The sequence below is a fragment of the Culicoides brevitarsis genome, chromosome 2 (assembly GCF_036172545.1).
Source record: "Culicoides brevitarsis isolate CSIRO-B50_1 chromosome 2, AGI_CSIRO_Cbre_v1, whole genome shotgun sequence".
In the NCBI taxonomy this organism is placed as follows: Eukaryota; Metazoa; Arthropoda; class Insecta; order Diptera; family Ceratopogonidae; genus Culicoides; species Culicoides brevitarsis.
Genome location: NC_087086.1, coordinates 20,319,909 through 20,340,787, shown reverse-complemented (window position 1 = coordinate 20,340,787; position 20,879 = coordinate 20,319,909). Strand labels below are relative to the sequence as shown.

The following is a 20,879-nucleotide window of genomic DNA, read 5'->3' as shown; positions in this document are numbered from 1 at the left end:
AAAAAGAAAATCCAACATCTTCATCTCATCATTTGTAATCATTTTTATTCCGTTCAACGTTCAAATGAATGACAAACAATCTTCAGATGACACTTTTGTAGCCTTTATTAATTTTGTTTGTTTTTTTTTTGTACGACGGTCGACCAGATGTCGATGAATCGACGATAATACGAAACAAATTTACTTTCGAAGGAAGTTCAGAATATTAACGATAATCACTGTGATTTCTTTTCTTTTGTCAGAATATTCGATAATCGTGATCTCGTTCGTATCCTTTTTTCTATTCGCTCATATGAGATCGATTGTAATCACCATGACTGCATCAATATCAATTCCCCAAAGCCACAAGCAGTATTTTAATACTCTACTTTTAATTTCCTTTCATTGCAGTTCCTTTTGACATCTAGATGAGAGTTTTAGCACAAACACACAAAAGTTTCATTTCATTCGCATTCAAAGAAAAAAATAATTATTTGGCGCATTCGTAATGTGGTTTAAAAAGGGAAATGAAAACAACTGAAGTACGATATTCACTTCTAAAGCAGCAGCAGCAACAACAACAAGAGCAGAATCAGCAACAGAACCAACTAAATCACGACAACTACCTGCAACATCCTTTTTTATACGCAGAAAGCAACTCAGCAAATAGTCCTTCATCATATCACTTTGTTGTAAGTTAAGATGGCATGCGATATAATTATTAGTAGCGACAAATTAATTCTATTGATTAAATAAAATTTAAAAAATTTTGTTTTTTAAGTTATATTAAAAATTTTAATGTACATTAAATGTCTTTTTTTCAAAATTCGCGTTTTTGTACCGGGTTTTAATTTTTTTTTTTTGGGAATAAATCAGTTATGTCCTGATGATGTCGTCTGTCCGTTTGTCCGTGTGTCGTATCAAAAGTATGAAATTTGCACTTTTATTAGATATTTAATTAAGAAAAGGTGTAAAGTTTTGAAATTTTAAAAAAAATTTCCACTTGTACGTCGTACTATCATGAAATGTCGAAGAAAACTTCAGGAAAACTCGGAAAAACTTGTGAAAAATCGAAAAAAATTAAAAAAAAAATTTAAAACCTTTGAATGAGGGAAACTCGAAAAGTAATTTTTTTTGAAAAACCGGAAAATTCTTGGAAAATCTCGTGAAAATTCGAGTATTAAAATTTTTTGTGGGACTCTCCATTAACAGAATTGGCAGATAGCATCGAAAAATTCGTGAAAATTCTCGAAAAATTCGTTAACAATCAGAAAATTTTTTTAAAGAAATGCAATTAAGCTCTTCGGTTCAACTAAATCTTTCGAATTTCGTTTTTGCACCGGATTTTAATTATTTTTTCATGTTTTTTCCATGTCACTCTTCACATCTCTCCTGGCAGCCTCTGGTCTGGTGTACTCTTGGAGTCGTAACAATTGCCGGAATTGCCGTAATATCGTGTTGGCTAAAAAAATGCAAGTAAGCACCAAAATTTTTTATCTTTTTTATGTGAATTTTAAATGCATTTCTGGGTCTGTTGTGTGTGTGACACGAACGAACAAAGCCATAGAAAACGGTAGAAATGTGACCTGTTTCCTGTTCAAATAACAATAATAATGAACTTTAATTTCGTCTTTTTTTTGTATATGAGTGCCTCGCATTGAACTTGGTGTGCGCGCGTAGGCTGAAGTTTCATCAAATTTTGATGATTTTCTCGAAATGCGTGTGTGCCGATGAAACAATAAAAGTAAAATCATAAAAAAAAGCGAATGTGTGTTTTTGATATTTTTTTGCCTCAAAGCCGCTGAGGAGAAAAAAAAGAGAAAAATATTAACTAAATTATGAACCCATTTGTTTTTTTCTTCTGATGATCTTGTTTTTCCGACTGTTTTTTATTTTTACTTCGAGAAACAATTTGCCACGCGAAGCAACTTTGCTGGAAGAAACAACAAAAAATATCACAAGAAAAGTTTCTTGAATTTTATTTCTCTCTTTTTTGTTTGAGAAAGTTATGAAATTAACGTTTTTTGTAGTTTGCGAATTTGTCTCAACTAATGTTGCAATAAATGTAGATTGTATCTGATTGAAATTATTCAGGTCAAATTTTATTGAGACAATTTTTCGTTTTCTTTTTTTATCTCAACTTTTGAAAAGTCAATTTTATTCAATTTATTTTTACTGGATTAATATTTTATGGATCTTCTGGAATACGGAAAAATTGTCAATCTTAATTTACGTGCTTCAAAAGCACTTTGATTTTCCCTGAAGCCAAGAATTTTACAAGTAAATAGGTCAAAGTTTAGATTTTTTTTTCATCAAAAACTAATTTTTTAAAATTTTTTTTATTGAAAATTTAATATTTTTTACTCGGAATTTTTATTTTCTTATGATTTTACGAATTTTGTGAAATTTCCGCTACCGCATTTTTTTTTTATTTTTCTTAAAAACTTATTCAATGTCAAAAACTTCTAACAAATTCAAGAAAACCTAAAAAATTTCGTTCAAAAATATAATAAGGAAAAATATGAAAAATATCAATCAGACCATCAAAGAAAAAACGAACCCTGCCATTAACAAAGCTCTAAATTTCTTCTAAAGTACCGCTTTTTGTTGAAAAATTCGTTACAACTTCCGTAATTCTGCGAAAAAATATTTGCACATAAACCAGCAACAGCGAAAAGCAACCTCTTACTTCCGCTTCTCGGCAACTCCCATCGCGTGATTTCATTATTAGCCAGATTACCTCAACAAATATCTTGTTAAGTACGGTTTCTGTTTCATTACCCAGCTTTTTTCCACTTTTTTTCTCGATATCTAAATAAAAAAATCCTAACTCGGGGTATGTTACCCTTTTGTCGTCAATTAAAGCCATCTGGTACTCGTCAATTCACTTTTTTTACATCATTATTATTTCACAAGTCATTCAATAGCTCAACTCGCAATTCCTTGAATTCATCGGCCACCTACTCATACAAACATTAATCTAGTCAAAATGACTCGACTCAACTTTTAGTAAAAAATATACGTTTCGCTACAAGATTTTTCCATTTTTGGTGTTTGTTGGCATATTTTTTATGACGAAAAATGATCAACTTGAAATAACCAGAAAAAGGATTCAAAAAATTTTTAAGCAATTTTAGGATTTTTTATCGAAAAACAGAATTTTTTGCTTCAAAAATACCAAAAATGTCAATTTTTCACGTCTCGCGCCGCAAAACGTACATTTTTCACTGTATTGTTCATGATTTATACACATATCATGAAAGAAAAGGAAAAAAACTCATACGACGACACATGAGGGAATTCATTCCAATTTCCATGTAAAAAATTTCCCTTCATACGACTTTTGCCATTAAGTTATTACACGTTGAGCACTCAAGTCGAGGCAAAACTTTCGTTCGCCTTTCATTTTTTTTGTGTGATCAATTATTTATCAGTTTATTACGGTTACCAAACAGAGAGAAAAAAAAATTACAAAGTTTTCATCGAAAATTATTGTTTGTGAGCAAACACATCAACAAAGGCTCATCATAACTCAATCATAATTGTATTGCGGATAATTGACTGTGGAGAGGTAAATTTAATTTGATACGTGGCAAATAATTGTGTCGACGAAAATTGTTTTTATAACGAACTCATTAAGGCTTTGTCCCAAAAATCAGTGAAAAATCATTAGAAGTGTAAAGAAGAAGACTTATAAAAAAAAAATGTCTGTTCACGTTCCCAACTGAAAAAAGTGAAAAAACCAATAAATCGATATTATAAGCCTAATTGATTGAAATGTAAAGTTTATATGTGCATATTACGTGATTTTGTGGGTCACCTGACTGCAACACATTTCGATTAATTGCCTACATAAATTCAACAATTTTCTTCTTTTTTTTTTTTGACGTGCTGATTACCCCACTTTCGACACTTGACTCGAGAACACTTAATCTTTGTCAGATTAGTCAAAATGTAATTTTCCGCAAATACAAAGGTTTACCCACAACAAGCGTCGCATAGTTGAAAATCAAGATATTAGACGTGTAACAGACAGCTTTTTTGTGTGGTGGAGTGAGTGTAAAGTTGAAACGAAATCCGATATTCACTCGGAAAGGACGTGTCTGTGAATAAAAAAAATGACTTGTTAAAATTACTAGGAAGAGGAAAAATGCACAATAATGTACTGAGATAAAGTTAGCAGCTTTGTAGTGGCATTTTTAAGGATCGAAAAAATTAGAATCAGCTTTTTTGGTGAAATGCACTTAGAAAAGCTTCAAAAAGTAGTAAAAAAAGTAATGTGACCTACAAAAATTTATAATCAGAAATCCTTTTTTAAGAAATATTTGATAAAAAAAAATTAAAAAGATTTTAGTCTTTTGACAAAAATACCTGGAATAAAAAAAAAATCTAAATAAAGCCGCTTCAGATTTATTTTTAAATTTTTTCACAAAAATTATTTTCGTTTTTTTTTGTTTTGAATTTAGCCACGCTTTAATTTGCAAATGAGAAAATTTCAAGAAATTTTTTTTTTTTAGAAAGGTTTGAATCTTTTAAATTTTTTCATTAAAATTATAGCGAAATATGTAATTTTAAAAATTATTCTTGTAAAAATGAATGATAATTTTTTTATGAAATTGTCAGAAATTTTATGATGTTTCAAAAAAAAATGTGTTTTTTTTAATTTTTGCAAAAATGTAACGAAAAGTTATTCAAATTTAAAAAACAATTTAACTTTTTTAAAATTTATGTCGATTTTTCAAAGAAAAAAATTTGAAGCGGCTTCAAGCAAACAATACAAAAGTCAACTTTTTTTCATTGCTCACTTACCTACCATAAAAATTTTCCTTCGCTTTGCTTAATTGCAAAATCTTTAATTAAATCCAAAGTTTGGTCACGCAGTAATTGCATTCCAATACATTCCTATGGCTGCTCACGAACGTTGTTTACGTAAAATGATCCGAATTAATATCAATGTATCAAATTTGATGTCACTACATTGACAGGCGGATGAGTTAACGCGCAACAAATAAATATTGATCGTGAAAAAAAAAGTAAATTGTTTGTACGAAAAGGGGTGTAATTGGTCCGTTGGGGGTCCAATTATGTTGATTTCGATATCCTATGAAGATAATAAAGGCATTTGTTTACACAATTTATGGTCATGGCTTGGATTAAGGTCACCGAAGAAATTCGATTGATGATAAATACAAAAGTTTATTTAGAAGAAAATCGCTTCTTTGTATTAATATTCCTTAAATGTTGTTGTTGTTGTCGTGTATTTTTGTATTTATTGTCCAACGCACTGAAAAAAAAAATAACAATAAGAAAATCTTTTTTAAACGCAATGTTGTTGCCTGCTGCCTGATACAAAGCTTTGTCTTTTATTTTTTCTTTATCTCTTCTCTCTGCTCTTCGACGCGACACCCAAAACTTGTTTTTCCGATCAAAAAAATCTAACATTACTTACGTCACGTCACATGAAAAAAGGACAACAACACCAGTTACCACCTTTTCTACCAACAACAACAACAACATCCATCTCACGAACACGAACAACAACATCGACAACGTCACCAAAAAGCACCTGCACCATCCTCCTCAACTGCTTCTTCTTACACGACAAGCACCAATTATTACAGCAACTACAACAAAAACACCTACAACGAGAGCACCACATTCTATCAGAGCACGAGTCCGGGCTTCTTTGCACAGGACTTTGTCCGCTCTGGCAACACTAACAGCGGTCCGGCACCAGCGCAAGACACGAACGGCGTGAATCCCGTCACCGTTCTCGTACACAAAACAATCAATTCCGTGCTGCAAAACAGCCGCAAGATAATTTTTCGCGTCTGCGAGGCCACAAATGTGAAGCGAAAGTTCAAAATGTTCAACATGTATTCGGCCATGAGCCGTCGCAATCAGGAGGCGGAAAAGGCAGAGCAGGAATACACCGGGCACGATCGGTTCTATCAGGAAAGATCATCGCGGTAAGTATCACCTTTTCTATTGTTGGACTTTTAATTTTTGTGTGTGCTTAGTTACCTGCTTAGATTTTTGGAATAGATAAAAGTAGTGCATTTTTTATCATTTTCATTAAATTGGCTTTTCCTTCACTGACAATGCTTTGATTTAAATCAGCAAAAGAGCAACAAAACACTGATCATTAGAACGATAATCCTTTAATAGGGTCATTATTTAACACGAGGCCATAATTATTTGTTACCATTAATTTGCTTCGGTTGAAATTGATAAAATCTCTTGTGTTACGTACATCACTTTTTGTTATTATTAAACAAAGCCTTTTGTAATTGATGCTATTAAATGTTGTGTTAAAGAGAAGAATTTTGTCACAGTGGGAAGATTTTTTTACAAGAACGGAAATTTTTAATTTACGAAAGTTAAATAGGTTTAAAATTTGAAAAGTTCAGAATTAAACGAGAATCAGATTAAAAAACAGTCACATAAAATATAAAAGCCAAAAATATAAATAAAAGGTTTTTGAATTTTATAACCTTAAAATGATACAAAATTGAAACGATTGAAAAAAAACCTTCTTTTTCTGAATCTTTTTCAATCATTAAAAATTTTTCTATAAAAACTTGAAAAAAAAAGAAAATATCGATTTCAAAATTGGCTCTTAATTTTAAGTTTAAAATTTGTTGAAAAATCACCAAAATTAGATTTTTTTACTTTTTCGATATTTAATTTTATTAATAACCGGTATCCCTCTTAAAAATTTCTAAAAAAATAAAAAAAAATAAATTTAGTCTTCTAAAAAAATTAATTGCAAGCCAATTTTTACAAATTTTTCCTTAAAAGTTGAGGCCACATTTCATGTTTTTTTTTTATAAAATGTTACCTGCTGAGACTTTTTTGTAGCACTGTGATCAATCAAAAATCACTTATGATAAAATTTCCCCCCACTGTGACACAATATCATATGAGGCAACACCTGGAGAAACATTTATTCTTTCTCACCAATCTTTCTCTCTCCATCAGTTTCTATTTGAGTCATGTTTTTCTTCCAAACATGCAAGAAAAAAAAACGTAATTTGACCCTTTTTTGTATGTATCTTCTCTTCATCCAACATATTTCTTCGTCTTTATGTAATTATCTCCATTCACAATGTAATGTCATTTCGTTGCTTTGTTACTCCCACGAGCAACATAAAGAAGAAAAAGAAAAATCTTTGTAATAATTGTCAATCTTTTGTCTCCATGGCTCGCGTCTCCTTACCTTTTTTCATATTCATATTTAAATCTTCCTCCTTCTCCTGTTGTAGTTTGCGCTCTCAGAAACTTTTATTAAATTAGTTTTCCAACTTTTTGATAAGAAAAGTATTCTCTGTGTACAACAAAAAATGCATAAAACATTTTGATCCCAGATCAAGTTTCCGTAAGAAGCGGAGGAAACAGTTGAGACGTGCCCGATCTGTTGCCGAGTCGGAGGACTTTGAGATACCCAGTCCGACTAAAGTTGGCTCTTCACTGCAACATTCGGCATCTGCCAAAAGACTTTTGTTTAGGTAAACTTTATTTTTTTTTGTTTTATTTTTTTTTCTCTCTTCAAACAAAAGAATTTTATTGACATGTTTGCCTCTTCTAAAAAAAAAATAACAAAGAGATATTTTAGAGACAATGCTTCATTTATTGCACTTTTTTCTTTATTTGCAAATAAATACACAAAAAAACACTCACCAGAGGGCGTTCAATAAGTTCCGAGCATGCCGACCATTCGGACCCGGAACGCGAACACAGTGAACGCTCGCCGCTCGTGAGTGCCAAACTCGATTCCCTGGCAAAATTTATCTTCAGTCGATCATTGGCGCAGCAACAACAGGCTGCTGGTACAAGTGCTGGAACACCATCATCCAAAGAAAGTTCACCAACAAGGTTAATACACAAATTTTTCTTTATTTTCTTTTTCGTTTTGCTTGTATGCTTGCTCATTTGTTTTATTTTCTTCTCGTTCGTTGTGAATTTTTAACGTTACGTGAAGAGACAAACAAAAAAAACCAGGCGTCTCCACTCGATTTACGTTATTTATGTAAAATTCATGACCGTGACAAATGCTAACAATGGAACACTTTGTAAATTTCCGCCTCCGTTGCTCGATTCCGTTTCACCTGCGTTGCGAGGTGTGCGTCACTAAAGCAATTTTCTTGTCAAAAAAAATCCTTTTTACCTTTTTACACGAAAAACAAAGTGCAAGAAACGACGCCAAGCATGCAATTTTTAACAATCCGAAACTTTTTTTTTTTTTTTGCACCACTTGGAAATTTTTTTATTATTTATTTACATTCCATACACTCGACTCCATTTCGAGGCACTTCATGCCATTTAAAACAAAATTTTCGAGTCACATATGCCCAAACGAAGAAACTTTGTGACATTATTTAAGGCGGTTAACCAACACACCATATATTTACTTTTAATCGCTTTTATGCTCTTTTTTTTCAAAACAGAACCAAACAGAAGCCTCACAAAAAAAAAATAAGATTGCGCAAAAAAAAAAGAGTTATTTCCGTTCATATTTTATTTTTTATTCCGTCTGTGTGTGTGAATGTGTATTTTGCAATCGGATGTACAAAACACACCATTAACATGCATGTTTGTCTGTACATCACACTTTTCCTGCTTGCCAAACAGAACTGTTCCAACATATTTGTAAAATATTTGTTTTTTTAACCGCATTTTTCATGAGTTTTCGTAAAAATTTGAATTTTTGTCTGTCTGTCATTAAAATGTAAAAGAATAGTCATAAAATTGTAAAAATCATGAAAAATTAAAGACATCATAAAAAAAATTAAGATATGAACATTTTTCATCAAAATTGAGAAATTCATTAAAAAGTTTATAGAATTCAAAAAAAAAATAAATTTTAGGTTAAAAAAATGTTTTTTTCCTTAAAATAATCTCAAAAATATGTAATAAAAAATCAGAAATAAGAATTTTTTAAAAATTTTTGTAAATTAGGGATTTTTTATGTTAGAAAATATGTAGGTATATAAATTTAATTTCGTTACATAATATAAACTTGATAAACTTTCAGAAAAAAAAAAATAAAACAAAAAATCATAAAACTTTTTTTTATAAAACATTTAAAAAAATGATTTAATTAAAATTTTCTAAATTAATTTAAATATTAATTATTGACAAATTTTATTTAAAAAAAATGACTTCGATACAATCACCATTCAAAATTTAGTAAAATGTGCAAAAACAACAAAAAGTTTATCATTTTGTCATAATTTTAGAGATTTTTGAATTTTTATTTGCTAAACTTGATTTTTAAAACAAAAAAAAACATATTAAAAAAACTGATGATAAAAGAAGTTTACAACTTCAAAAATAGATCCTTTATATTCGTCAAGTTAAAAAACAAATTAAAAAAAAGCGAACTAAAAAGGAATAAACAAGGGCCTTGTGGTAAAAAAGTCGGAAAAATTCCCAAGTAAATAAAGTTACAAAATTTTTGACAACAAAAACTTGAATATAAAGGATTTATTTCAGTCTATGTCAATATCAATAATTATTCTGAAATAAATCCTTTATATTCAAGTTTTTGTTGTCAAAAATTTTGTAACTTTATTTACTTGGGAATTTTTCCGACTTTTTTACCACAAGGCCCTTGTTTATTCCTTTTTAGTTCGCTTTTTTTTAATTTGTTTTTTTTTCCTTTTTTTTAACTTGACGAATATAAAGGATCTATTTTTGAAGTTGTAAACTTCTTTTATCATCAGTTTTTTTAATATGTTTTTTTTAATATATATTTTTTAAATATATTTTTTTTTAATATATTTTTTAAATATTTTTTTTAATATATTTTTTTATTTATTACTTTTTAGTGTTGTACAGAAGTAGTTTTTAACATTTATTTTATCATAAAATTTCTAAAACCTAAAAAATGACCTACAGAAAATTCATTGTAGTGACCGCCTTGGGTTAAGAGGTGTCATTTGTATGGGAGGTCCATTTTAGAGCATCGCAGGACAAAAGTGATGTATGGCAATGTTGTGCGTCTCGACGAGACAAACATTTCTGCATCATTAGATTTTTGAAATTTGCACTGGGATTCGGTTTAAATTTGAATTTATCGTTTTTTTTTTCGTTATAATTTTGAACTCTTATATGGGGAAATTTTTTTGTGCATTGGGATCATGCCTCGATTCCACAAATGGGACCTAAATGAAGCAAAATAAGCATGACCTGTAGAACAAACGAACCTTCTAGCTCTTAAGGGAAAGGCGTGAGAGAGGTACGAAACGACAAACATACCCCTCATTGACTAAATATAAAGGATCTATAATAAGAGGTGTCATTTGTATGGGAGGTCCATTTTAGAGCATCGCAGGACAAAAGTGATGTATGGCAATGTTGTGCGTCTCAACGAGACAAATATTTCTGCATCATTAGATTTTTGAAATTTGCACTGGGATTCGGTTTAAATTTGAATTTATCGTTTTTTTTTTCGTTATAATTTTGAACTCTTATATGGGGAAAATTTTTTGTGCATTGGGATCATGCCTCGATTCCACAAATGGGACCTAAGTTGAGCAAAATAAGCATGACCTGTAGAACAAATGAACCTTCTATCTCTTAAGGGAAAGGCGTGAGAGGTGTACGAAATGAGTAACAAACCCCTCATTGACTAAATATAAAGGATCTATAATAAGAGGTGTCATTTGTATGGGAGGTCCATTTTAGAGCATCGCAGGACAAAAGTGATGTATGGCAATGTTGTGCGTCTCAACGAGACAAACATTTCTGCATCATTAGATTTTTGAAATTTGCACTGGGATTCGGTTTAAATTTGAATTTACCGTTTATTTTTCGTTATAATTTTGAACTCTTATATGGGGAAAATTTTTTGTGCATTGGGATCATGCCTCGATTCCACAAATGGGACCTAAGTTGAGCAAAATAAGCATGACCTGTAGAACAAATGAACCTTCTATCTCTTAAGGGAAAGGCGTGAGAGGTGTACGAAATGAGTAACAAACCCCTCATTGACTAAATATAAAGGATCTATAAAAAATGAAAATACGTGAAATCTCAAAATTTTACAAAAAAAAAAATAATAAAAAACGCTCAAGATCTTCAACAAACGACAAATTTTATGCCCCATTTTTACACTGAACACAAAATCAACTGACAACTTGATTCCCTTTTGGTTTTGTTACAAACTCTAATTTTTCGTACCAACTTTTACGCTTTTGTGGCAAAACTAGTCATCAACCACTCTCCGTTTAAATATTTGACCAATCGCATGTTGCACTCGCATTGCATGGCATTCCAGGGGAGAGATCCGTAAAAACTAGCTAATAACGCGATAAATTATTAGTCAGGAAAAAATAAACATTATTATTGTAATCATCGTTGCATTACACTTTCGATCCTCTCCTCGCACAATTATTGTTGTTGTTGTTATGATTTTATTATGTATCGTGTTAATAAATTTTGCATGCAATCTTCGTTGTTTGGTACAAAACACACATTATTATTGTTATTACCTCTAAAAGGCTGTTTGTGCGGCGCTAAAGGGTGCTATTTTGTGTTTTGTTTATGTTTTTTGTACGTTGGTAATGTGAGGTTTGGCAGTTGACCATAAAGTGGGGCTAATGTTGCCGCTGCCTGTGTTTTGTATACGATTATTATTTCTCTGTCCACTCTGTTATTATTTTATTGGCAAGCCAGTCCCGTTGGCAGTAATAGAACACTTTAAATCACTGAGTGCCTCTTGAATACTGATGACATTGTTTAACAACAAAACAGCAAAAAATAAAAATTATAATGCCTTAAACGATGTAATTTGCATATAAATCAGCGATTTGATCTAAATTCCTTAATGACCGATTTGGCAGGAACGAATTTCCTTGAAATTTGTGACGTTTGGTGATTTATTTGATGGGTTTCTTGCCAGCTCAATTTTGTTGAAGAACATGATGAAGGATTGCAGACGTCGATAGGAAACAGCTTTTGATGCGAATGTCAAAAGTTTTCAAAAATTGTAGATTAACAGAAGAAGTAAAGTTTTAATGACGAAAAAAAAATAATAAGTTTACATTAATTTTGTGGAAGGTTTGATAGGTGTTTACGTTTTTGTTTGCCTTTTATAAAAATTAACAAATTGATAGCAGATTAAAACCCTCAAAAAAATTTTTTATTTTTTCAATTTTTTTTTTAATTTTAATTTAAAAAAAATTGAGTAAAAAAACTATTTTTTAAATAAAAAACTGAATTTATCAAAATTCAAAAAATATCAAATTATTTTTCACTAAAAATATTTTTTGTACCTATTTTATTTTTTTTTATCTACTTACCTCTTAAAAGTATAAAATTAGATCAGACTAGAAAAAATCAAACCCATCCAATAATTTGCCATCCTTTATTTAATTATTTTTCGATTTATGTTACTTTCCCAATCCATTATTAATTGTCCTGCAATATCTTTAGATCTTTGCTCATTCCGCCCCTAAACAAACAATTTCCACATTAATTTTCAAACTTTTTGCTTTAACACTTTTTTTTGTCTTTTATCTCTCCATTTAATACATTTTTCATTAAAAATCCTTTACAACCCGTTTAAACCCCGATCTTGATATTTTTACAAAAACATTACAAAAACAAAACGATGTCAAACTCTGCTTGTTCAAAGTAACGACAAACAACACACAAATGGGCCATCACCTCGTTTGAGCGTCGTACTTGTACCGGCAAAACAAAAACCTACAAAATGTTTGAAGATAAGACGCTTACTCGTCATTTGCTTTCGCGCGGAAGACAACAATAGGTAGTAAATAAAAAAAAAACGTACTAAAAAACAATTGAGAATAGGAATCCTTTTATGTGAATAATTGCTTGTTGTGTTTTTGTGTGATTCGCTTGCTAGAAAATTATCATCATCATCATCCAATAATAGTCACGGACGTCATTCCAGCGGTGACGACTCGCAATGAATTGAAAATTAAATTGCGTGCTGATGTCTTCTTCGCAACAACTTTTTTCTGTGTGTGCGACTAAATACTTTGCCATAAAAGTTATTAGTGCCATCGTTATGCTGCTGCTTCACTAAGGAATTTGCTTAGTTCATGCTGTGCTTGCTTGCTGCTACTACAGTAAAATCGATTTATTTTTGCTATTTTAATTTTATTTTAATGTGGCTTTTGTATCTGCTTTTTTTCATATTTTTTTTTTGCTCGTTGTCTACACATGCATGGAAATATGTAGAAAATATTAACAAACCCGGCCTTAGAACGATAAGTTGTATGGTTTTGTTCTACAAAAGCAATAAAATGGCACATAAATGACATAATATTATATTTTTATTGCACAGACAAAGGACAGACAGATAACTGATATGGCACATTAGGGATTCCCCTTTTCAAACAATTTTCATTTTTATATTAGAAAAATTGGCTGATTGGATGATTTTTCTCCAGAGAAAACTTTTAACCTTTTTGATCGAAATTATATCGAAAAGTTTTTACCGCATTTAGAAGAAAAAAATGTGGTTTTGCCAAGTCACGTGGTTTTCATTTTAAAATTTGCAGATCACGTGGTTTGGATTTTTTTATGGCTACGTGGTTTGAAAATTTTTAAGTCACGTGGTTCAAAAATTTCTCAAATCACGTGATTTGAAATTTTTTTAAGTCACGCTCTCTAAAAATTTTTTAGAGGTTCGAAAAAAAATTTTAGACAACGTGATTAAAAAACTTCTTTGGTCACGTGGTTTGAAAACTTCTCAGGTCACGTGGTTTGAAAAAGTTTCAAAATCACGTGGTTTGAAATTTTTTAAAAAGTTTGTTTTTCAAACGAAAAGTTCGCAACCCCTAAGCCATAAGCATTGAGTGTGTCGTCGTCACCGGTTGACGTTGTCATTTGGCTGTGGAAATTGTGAAAAGTATGAAAATATCTGAATAAATTAACATGAATGGAATAATTGTAAAATAAAAACATTTCTTTTTTTTGCACAAAAATAAAAAAAAATCAGACATCCATTTCTTCTGCTATTATGTATGTCGAATAATGAATCACGTCGAGAGAGTTTGCAATAAAAATCGACACCAACAAAGCATATTTTTATTTAACTAACTATATAATTGTCGCTCGTCGCTTTGTTGTTGTGAAAATGAATCGATGCGCTTTCTGTATCCGATTCCCGTGTGTCGTGTATCATCATCATTGTTGTGCCAGAAGCTAATGAAAATGCAAGGCAAGCCAGCAACCGAACGAGAGACAATACACCTGTCTTTTCATGCTATTAAATAATGCAGTTGTTATGTAGTTTTGAATTTATCATCAGCGTCATCATCATCATGATTCTCGGAAAAAGTTGTACAATTGATTTTCCTTCCAACTTTGTGCCATTGTTCGTCGTGAATTGTGTGTCGTTGTATGAAACCCTTACTTATTACTAAACTACGTCTCGTTACTTTCACGGAGGTATGAAATTGTTTCTTCGCTTTAGGCTGAAGCAGCACATTTTATCCTATTTAACTTACAAAAGTGAAGAGCATAAAGTTTTTCTAGTGAATTTTTTTTTTTGCAACGATCGAAAAACTAGAAATTTTATATCAAATATAAAAATGACATCATTATTGCTCAAGTCGCTCCAAATTTATTTCAAAGTTTTTGTCCCTGAAATATTTTTTCTGCAAGCGAAGGGTCAAAAAAATGGTTTTCAGAATTTTTGAAACAAATTTTAACCATTTTTAATTTAAAAAAATTGTAAAAAAAATTAAAGCAGAAAATTTTTATAAACATAAAATTTAAATTAGTAAATAATAAGGATAATAAAATTTCTAAAAAATAATTTTTAAATTTTTTATGGTCGTTATTTTTATTAAAAAAAATATTTCTTAGTTCTTATCTCGAAATTTCTATAAGTTAGTTAATTTAAATTAATTAAATAATTTAAAATAATTCAAAATATCTAATTTGCTGAAAAAAAATAAACCGTGAAAAAATATTCAAAATAAATTTGGAGCGTTCTTATTAAAAAGATGTTTCTTTCTCACCTTCAAATTTTATTTAATGAATGAAAACTAAAAACGTCTCTGTGTCTTTTTCAATAATTTTCATCGATTTTTTTAAGTGTATCCGATTATAATTATTCGCAAATTGCATGAGAGTGTAATCAGTTCAGAGCACACCGCCCGCTAAAGTGCTGATTGAATCCACTCTACGTCCGTTCCAAAATTAAATTTTTATGCAAGTGACGTATTATTGATGGAACAATTTCCAATGAGTATCAAATAATTGTCACATGTCAGTGGATGATGTTCGAGCATGTTTTACTCTTTCTCTGCCCTCATGTTGTGTTTGTTCCAATAAACGAAATTATCTGCAAATAAGCAGAAACAAAAAAAAATATCATGACATTTGTAGAATTTAAATAAAAATAAATTTCTGTTTTTGAATCCTTCCCAAATTTCATTTAAAATTAAATGTTAAAATTTATTGAATGTTTAGGTGAAAACTTTTTTATGTTTCTTTTTCTCGTTTTTGTTGGAGAAATTTCAAATCTTTTGTTTTTTTTATGTGGTAAATGTTGCAAAACTAACTCTCTCGTGTTTTTATTCCCATGTTTGTGGCTGGATGTAGAAGCAGCATAAAGTATCAATACACCGCTCTTGACAGCGGTGGAGCATCGGCTGATCGCAATCCACGTGAGAGAGCGGCACGCGAAAGAGGGGAATCGGCATGTCGAGAATGGTTGCTCAACACAGGAGGCAGATACGAAATTATCACGCATTTAGATAACATCGGATCGCGTCATAACAAAAATTGGTTTCTGTTGAATGATAGCACCGTAAGTAATTTTAATATTTTTTTCCATCTGAAGGATTAAAAGTTTTTACGGTGGATGATTCAAAAATTAAAAATGTTTTCGATTTTTTGACCGTAAAGTTTGAGCTGTAAAAAAGTATTTTTTTATTTTTTTTTTTTTTTAATTTTTTAATAATTTAATTTTTTCCTACATCTTAGAGGGATGAATATTTTTGTTTTATAAAATTTACAATTTTTAAGTAAAAATTGGACTTTTCAACCGATTTTAATGGAAATTTTTAATGATTTTCTAACGAATCTTGCTCAAAGTGTAAATTTTAACAATTTCTAAATTTTAACAAAATCGAAAACATTTTTATCTCTTGTTTTGGGACATTTTTTTTTTTAATTTTTAAACTAATTTTGAATTTTTCAGACCCGCACTGATCGATTGATGACTTTACTAACGATACCTCCTGACTCTATTGCCTTAGAAGAATTACCATCCTCAGAATGTCCCAAAGGTGCATTAATGGAGCTGCTTGGCTCCTTACAACATCCGTACATTTACCCAATATTAGATGTAGGATTTTTACACACTGACACCCATCACTATGCCTGTCTCGTGATGCCGTTCAATCCGCGTGGGAGTCTCAAGGATCTCATTTACAAGGTAATTGAACTTTCGATATTTTCTCCTTTTTTCATGTTTCGCACTAAACTACAAATATTTTTTTAAAAAATTATACAAAAATAGTCACTGTGGAGCGAGCCGTACAACAGAAAGTACACGAAAAAACCTGGTTGTTTGCCACTTGGACAAGTACAACGACTGGGTCGACAGATATTGGAAGCACTGCTATTTCTACGTGATCGTGGCATTTCAACACACGGACATTTGCATAGCGGAAATGTAATCATTCAAAATGGAGTGGCAAGGTATGGTTTGTTGATTTCCGGCACGTCTCGTTTTTATGCACAATTTTCATAAAAAAAAAGAAAATACCTGAAAAAAAAGAAGAAAAATGACCTCAGCTATTTTGCACGACAGTCAGACAGACAATAAATACCAAAAAGGGGTGATAATTACGTGTTTATACAATTATTATTTTCATTGTAAATTTTTTCCTGGCTCCGTTTGCTTCTTTTTTTTTTTTGCCTCAACTCGAACAGATTGTGTAGGCATTTTAAGCACGCAAAGGGACATCCGTGTTTTTATGATTATCATCTATTTATATGGCAGCGTTTATTGTTGTTTGCTTCTACAATGGCTACGAAGTGTAACGCAAGAGGAAATTAATACTAATTGAATAATTTTGAATCTGGTGCAACAAATGTAATTTTAATAATTTACCGAAAAACGAACGGGGACTTGCAACGCGCACTGCATTCATTAACGAAAATTCCTTGATTTCATGCAAATAATTTTTTTTTGTAGGCTCACGGGCATCGAAAATAACCTACTTGGATTATCGTCGCGTGTGAATGCGATTTTGTGGTCAGCAAATTGCGCAGCGGAGCTCGAGAACATTGACATTATCTGTTTCGGGAATTTGTTGTACGAGATGTGCACGGGAGCCGAGCTAAAGGGACGTCCGTCGGAAGGGCATTTGCATTTGGATTTGGAGCGATATCCACAGGTATTCCTAAAAATGAGGAAAATTTAAAGAAAAATATTAAAATTATTTTTTTTTTCATCTCACAGGTAGCTGAAATCATGTCCATGATCTTCTACAATGTCGATGGACGATATCCGAAACCGGAAGATATTGTCAGGTGTGATATTTTTAGGAATATAGATTTGCGGGAGATGAGAGGCACGTGTATTCCTGTAAGTATTTCAACGTTAAAACAAAGAAAAAAAAATTATCATTAATCATTTTTTTGTGCTTTTAGTCATTTAAATATGGATTAAGTGCTTCAACGATGAGTCTCTTGAACGCAGTTCGCAAGAGACAAGGAGTCCCGTTGGGAGGTTCTTACAGCGAAGGCAGTTCGCCATGCACGCCACCGTCAACCCCACGGAAATTAGGGTGAGTCCTTGGAATTTGACACTCGATTTATCTTTTCTTACACTTGAGTTACGTTAATTTTTGTTGTTTTTTTCATCTGCATGCCCTTTTTGTGTTGTTCCGGATTCAAGTTATGCGAATCATGACGAACATTATTTTCATTTTGACCATTACAATGCCCAGTATCGTTCATCTTACGATTGATTTGTTTTTCTTTCAAATATTTGTTTTCTGTCGTCTTTTTGTTTTTTGTTCTGTGTGTCTACCACGTTCCTCACGTCTTCTCTCATACGATAGTTTGGGTAAGATAGTTTCTTATTTTTCTCCTTTGTATTTTTTTTTCTTTTTTATTTCGTGGATCAATAAAAGTGACCTTTACGTTTTTTTTTTCTCATTTTCATCCTCTGCACGTGCAGCAACGTCCATGGCGAGGCTTGCAGCGATTCCGAGCATGTGCTCGACGAGATAGTTGTCACATCGACATCCCTCGATAATTTTAGGCAATACGACCCGTTACACTCCCCCATTCATATATGTGATAAAAATTATGGAAATGTTCAATCAGATGATAATAGTAGTACAATAATACGTGTTAATAGCATGGAAGCAGAGGAGCTGGTCTCTTGTGCTGCCGGCGGCATTCACGGGCCAAATGTTCAGTGCACGCAAACGCTGGCGCCATGCACGGCATACAAAAACTCCAAGAGTCGTCGCATGGAATACTCGATGCGTGGCTTGAAGCTCGGCGTGAGCAATCCGTCGCAGGATTCCGCCTTCGGATCGATGACAGATGGCGAATTGTCGCGTGCCTCCAGCTTCAAACTCAGCAGTTTTCAATCGGTTTCGTCGCCAATTGACGAAGGTGTCGAAGACATTGCCGATCACCTGGATCCGAGTCGGTGTTTCAAGTACATTGACTCGTGCAGCAGTTCGCCGTGTCGTGGCGACAAGTCACCTTCGGTTTATAGTTGTTCATCACGCGATCCGTCGCCCGTTTCGCCAGTTGGAGCAAGCGGCGGCGCTGGCAGTCAAGGCACGATTTTACACAATAAATCGTCGACAACGCTACTGGAGCCGCCAAAACTCGTCATCAATGATTCCTCTTCCAACCAAGCCACCATCTACACTTCATCGCCGATCCGCAAATGTGCCACAACGGAAGTTTTCTCGCAAAAATACCGCGTTTCTTCGTTCGAAGACATGTCGATGCGTTACCAGAACAAATTAGGTCCGAATTCGAGCAAAAGTAAGGTCTTTCGGTCGTTCGACGAACAACAGCGAAAGACAAAAATCACTTCATCACCGTCCTCCTCGCAACTCAGTACCAAATCAGCACAACAACAACAACAACAACCAAAACAACCATTAAACAGGGTAATTAAAAGCAACAGTAGTAGTAATAATTATAGCACATCATCCGTAACTAGTTCCCCATCGATTTCTGTCTTGTCACGTTTCATCAGTGGCAAGGAGAAAAATATCCTCTGGAAAAACAGCATCTTATCACGCAAGAACAACCTCATCAAGAGCACCGAGTCCTTCTTCGAAAGCTCCTTCGACCATCATCATCCGGAATCCGAGCATCTCCTAAACACCAGTCGCGAAGACTCTGGCGACGAAACCTTTTCGCCGCAACGCCAACATCCAACATCGCATCGTCATCAACCCGCAACACCAATAACATCGACAACGACACGCGCTAGTCCCACACAAGACAAAAGACAATCATCATTAACTCCAGACCTCCTAGTCACGTCCTCCGCACCACGTAAATCCCGTTCCGAGTCGCGGCATCTCTTCTGTCTCGCCAAATTGAAGCAAAATCCCATTCTCGATAGTGTTGCGCTCGACTACTATGTGTCGGAAGAGGAGCGCAACACACCATCCAACAGCATCGATGACGGCCGAGACTACTCCGAGCACGATAACTCGTCAATCACAGACGACAGCGGCAACAATTCCGAAAGACGTGGCAGTCTCTCGCAAACTGACATTCGGAAATTCATCGAAGCCGAGCCCGGAGACATTGAGGAAGAGAGCACGCCATTGCTGGATGGCATGGAAATGTCACCCATCATTTCGCCAACTAGTTCTGAAGATTAAACCTTTTTTTGCACTTATATTTAGATCATCGTCGCTCGCTAAACTGGAGTTAATAGTAGATAACAAGGAAATATAAAATTAAATAATAATCGTTAAAAAATAATAAAAATAGAAGAATAACAAGAAAAAAAACATTCAGATGTCAATCATAACTTTAGACCATTTTGACTTGTTTTTAGAAAATAATCGATAACAATTAAGCTCCAATAAAGAAAATTCCAAATTAAATAAAAAATTAGAAATAGAAAAAATCCAATGTTCAAAAAAAATCATTAGCTTCAAATTCTTTACAAAAAAAAAAAATAGTCTTAGGATACCCACCACATTCCATCAAAAATATTGTAAAGCTTAAAATAATATGAAAATTTATTGAAGTTGATTAGTTTTAAAATACGGATAGAAATTTAAAAAGGTCCAAAAAGAGAAAAAAAAAACAAATATTTCATCAGTCACCGTCCTCATTTCAATTTTTCCATTAAATAATTGTGAAAACTGCTTGAAATAATTGTGGTGCTGCCATTTCAGCTTTCAAAAAATTTTTATAAAAATTTAAACTAAAAAAAAACTTTAAGAGAGGGCCAAAAGCTTTTTTTCTACTTTCATTTGTCTATAACTATGAAGTATAACTAAATGAGTTTTATCGAGGAAATTTTTATTCTGTTATCATTAGTGAGTAAGTAAGAGAGATCTCTATTTGAATTAATAAATGATAATAAATATTTGCATTCTTAGTCAAGTAAATTTTTGGGGTTTTAATTTTTTAGTGGCTTCATTAAAGGTAAAAAACCTTTCAGGCCCAATTTTTTTTTTGAATAAAAATATTTAATAGTTTTGAAATAATTTTTCTAATTGAACACAAAACCCTTCATTTAAATAAAAAAAACAATTAAACATTTAGTTAAATTTTCTAATATAAAAATATAGGTTTTGAAATACTAATTTTTAATTACAAAAAAATTCTAAAGTGTTTTCTCGCGGTTTTTGATGATTTTTTTCAAGAAAAATTATCAAAATTTTTGAACTTTTAACCCA

The 20,879-nt window shown here is 32.2% G+C and overlaps 1 protein-coding gene across 4 annotated transcripts; it reads left to right on the top strand.

The window, feature by feature from the left end:
* Positions 1-391: 391 nt before the first annotated feature.
* LOC134831194 (uncharacterized) lies at positions 392-20,421 on the top strand. 4 transcript variants are annotated; one of them, XM_063844857.1, is made up of 12 exons: positions 392-671; positions 1,379-1,455; positions 5,449-5,948; positions 7,347-7,487; positions 7,663-7,854; positions 15,574-15,775; positions 16,169-16,405; positions 16,490-16,671; positions 17,171-17,372; positions 17,438-17,563; positions 17,629-17,765; positions 18,161-20,421. In XM_063844857.1, the coding sequence occupies exons 2-12, from the start codon at positions 1,450-1,452 to the stop codon at positions 19,845-19,847; spliced, it is 3,612 nt and encodes a 1,203-aa protein (XP_063700927.1). In that variant the 5' UTR covers positions 392-671; positions 1,379-1,449; the 3' UTR covers positions 19,848-20,421. The 4 variants fall into 4 exon arrangements, with proteins under 4 accessions (XP_063700927.1, XP_063700926.1, XP_063700928.1 ...); XM_063844856.1 differs by having other exon boundaries at positions 15,568-15,775; XM_063844858.1 differs by lacking the exon at positions 7,347-7,487 and having other exon boundaries at positions 15,568-15,775.
* Positions 20,422-20,879: the final 458 nt, after the last annotated feature.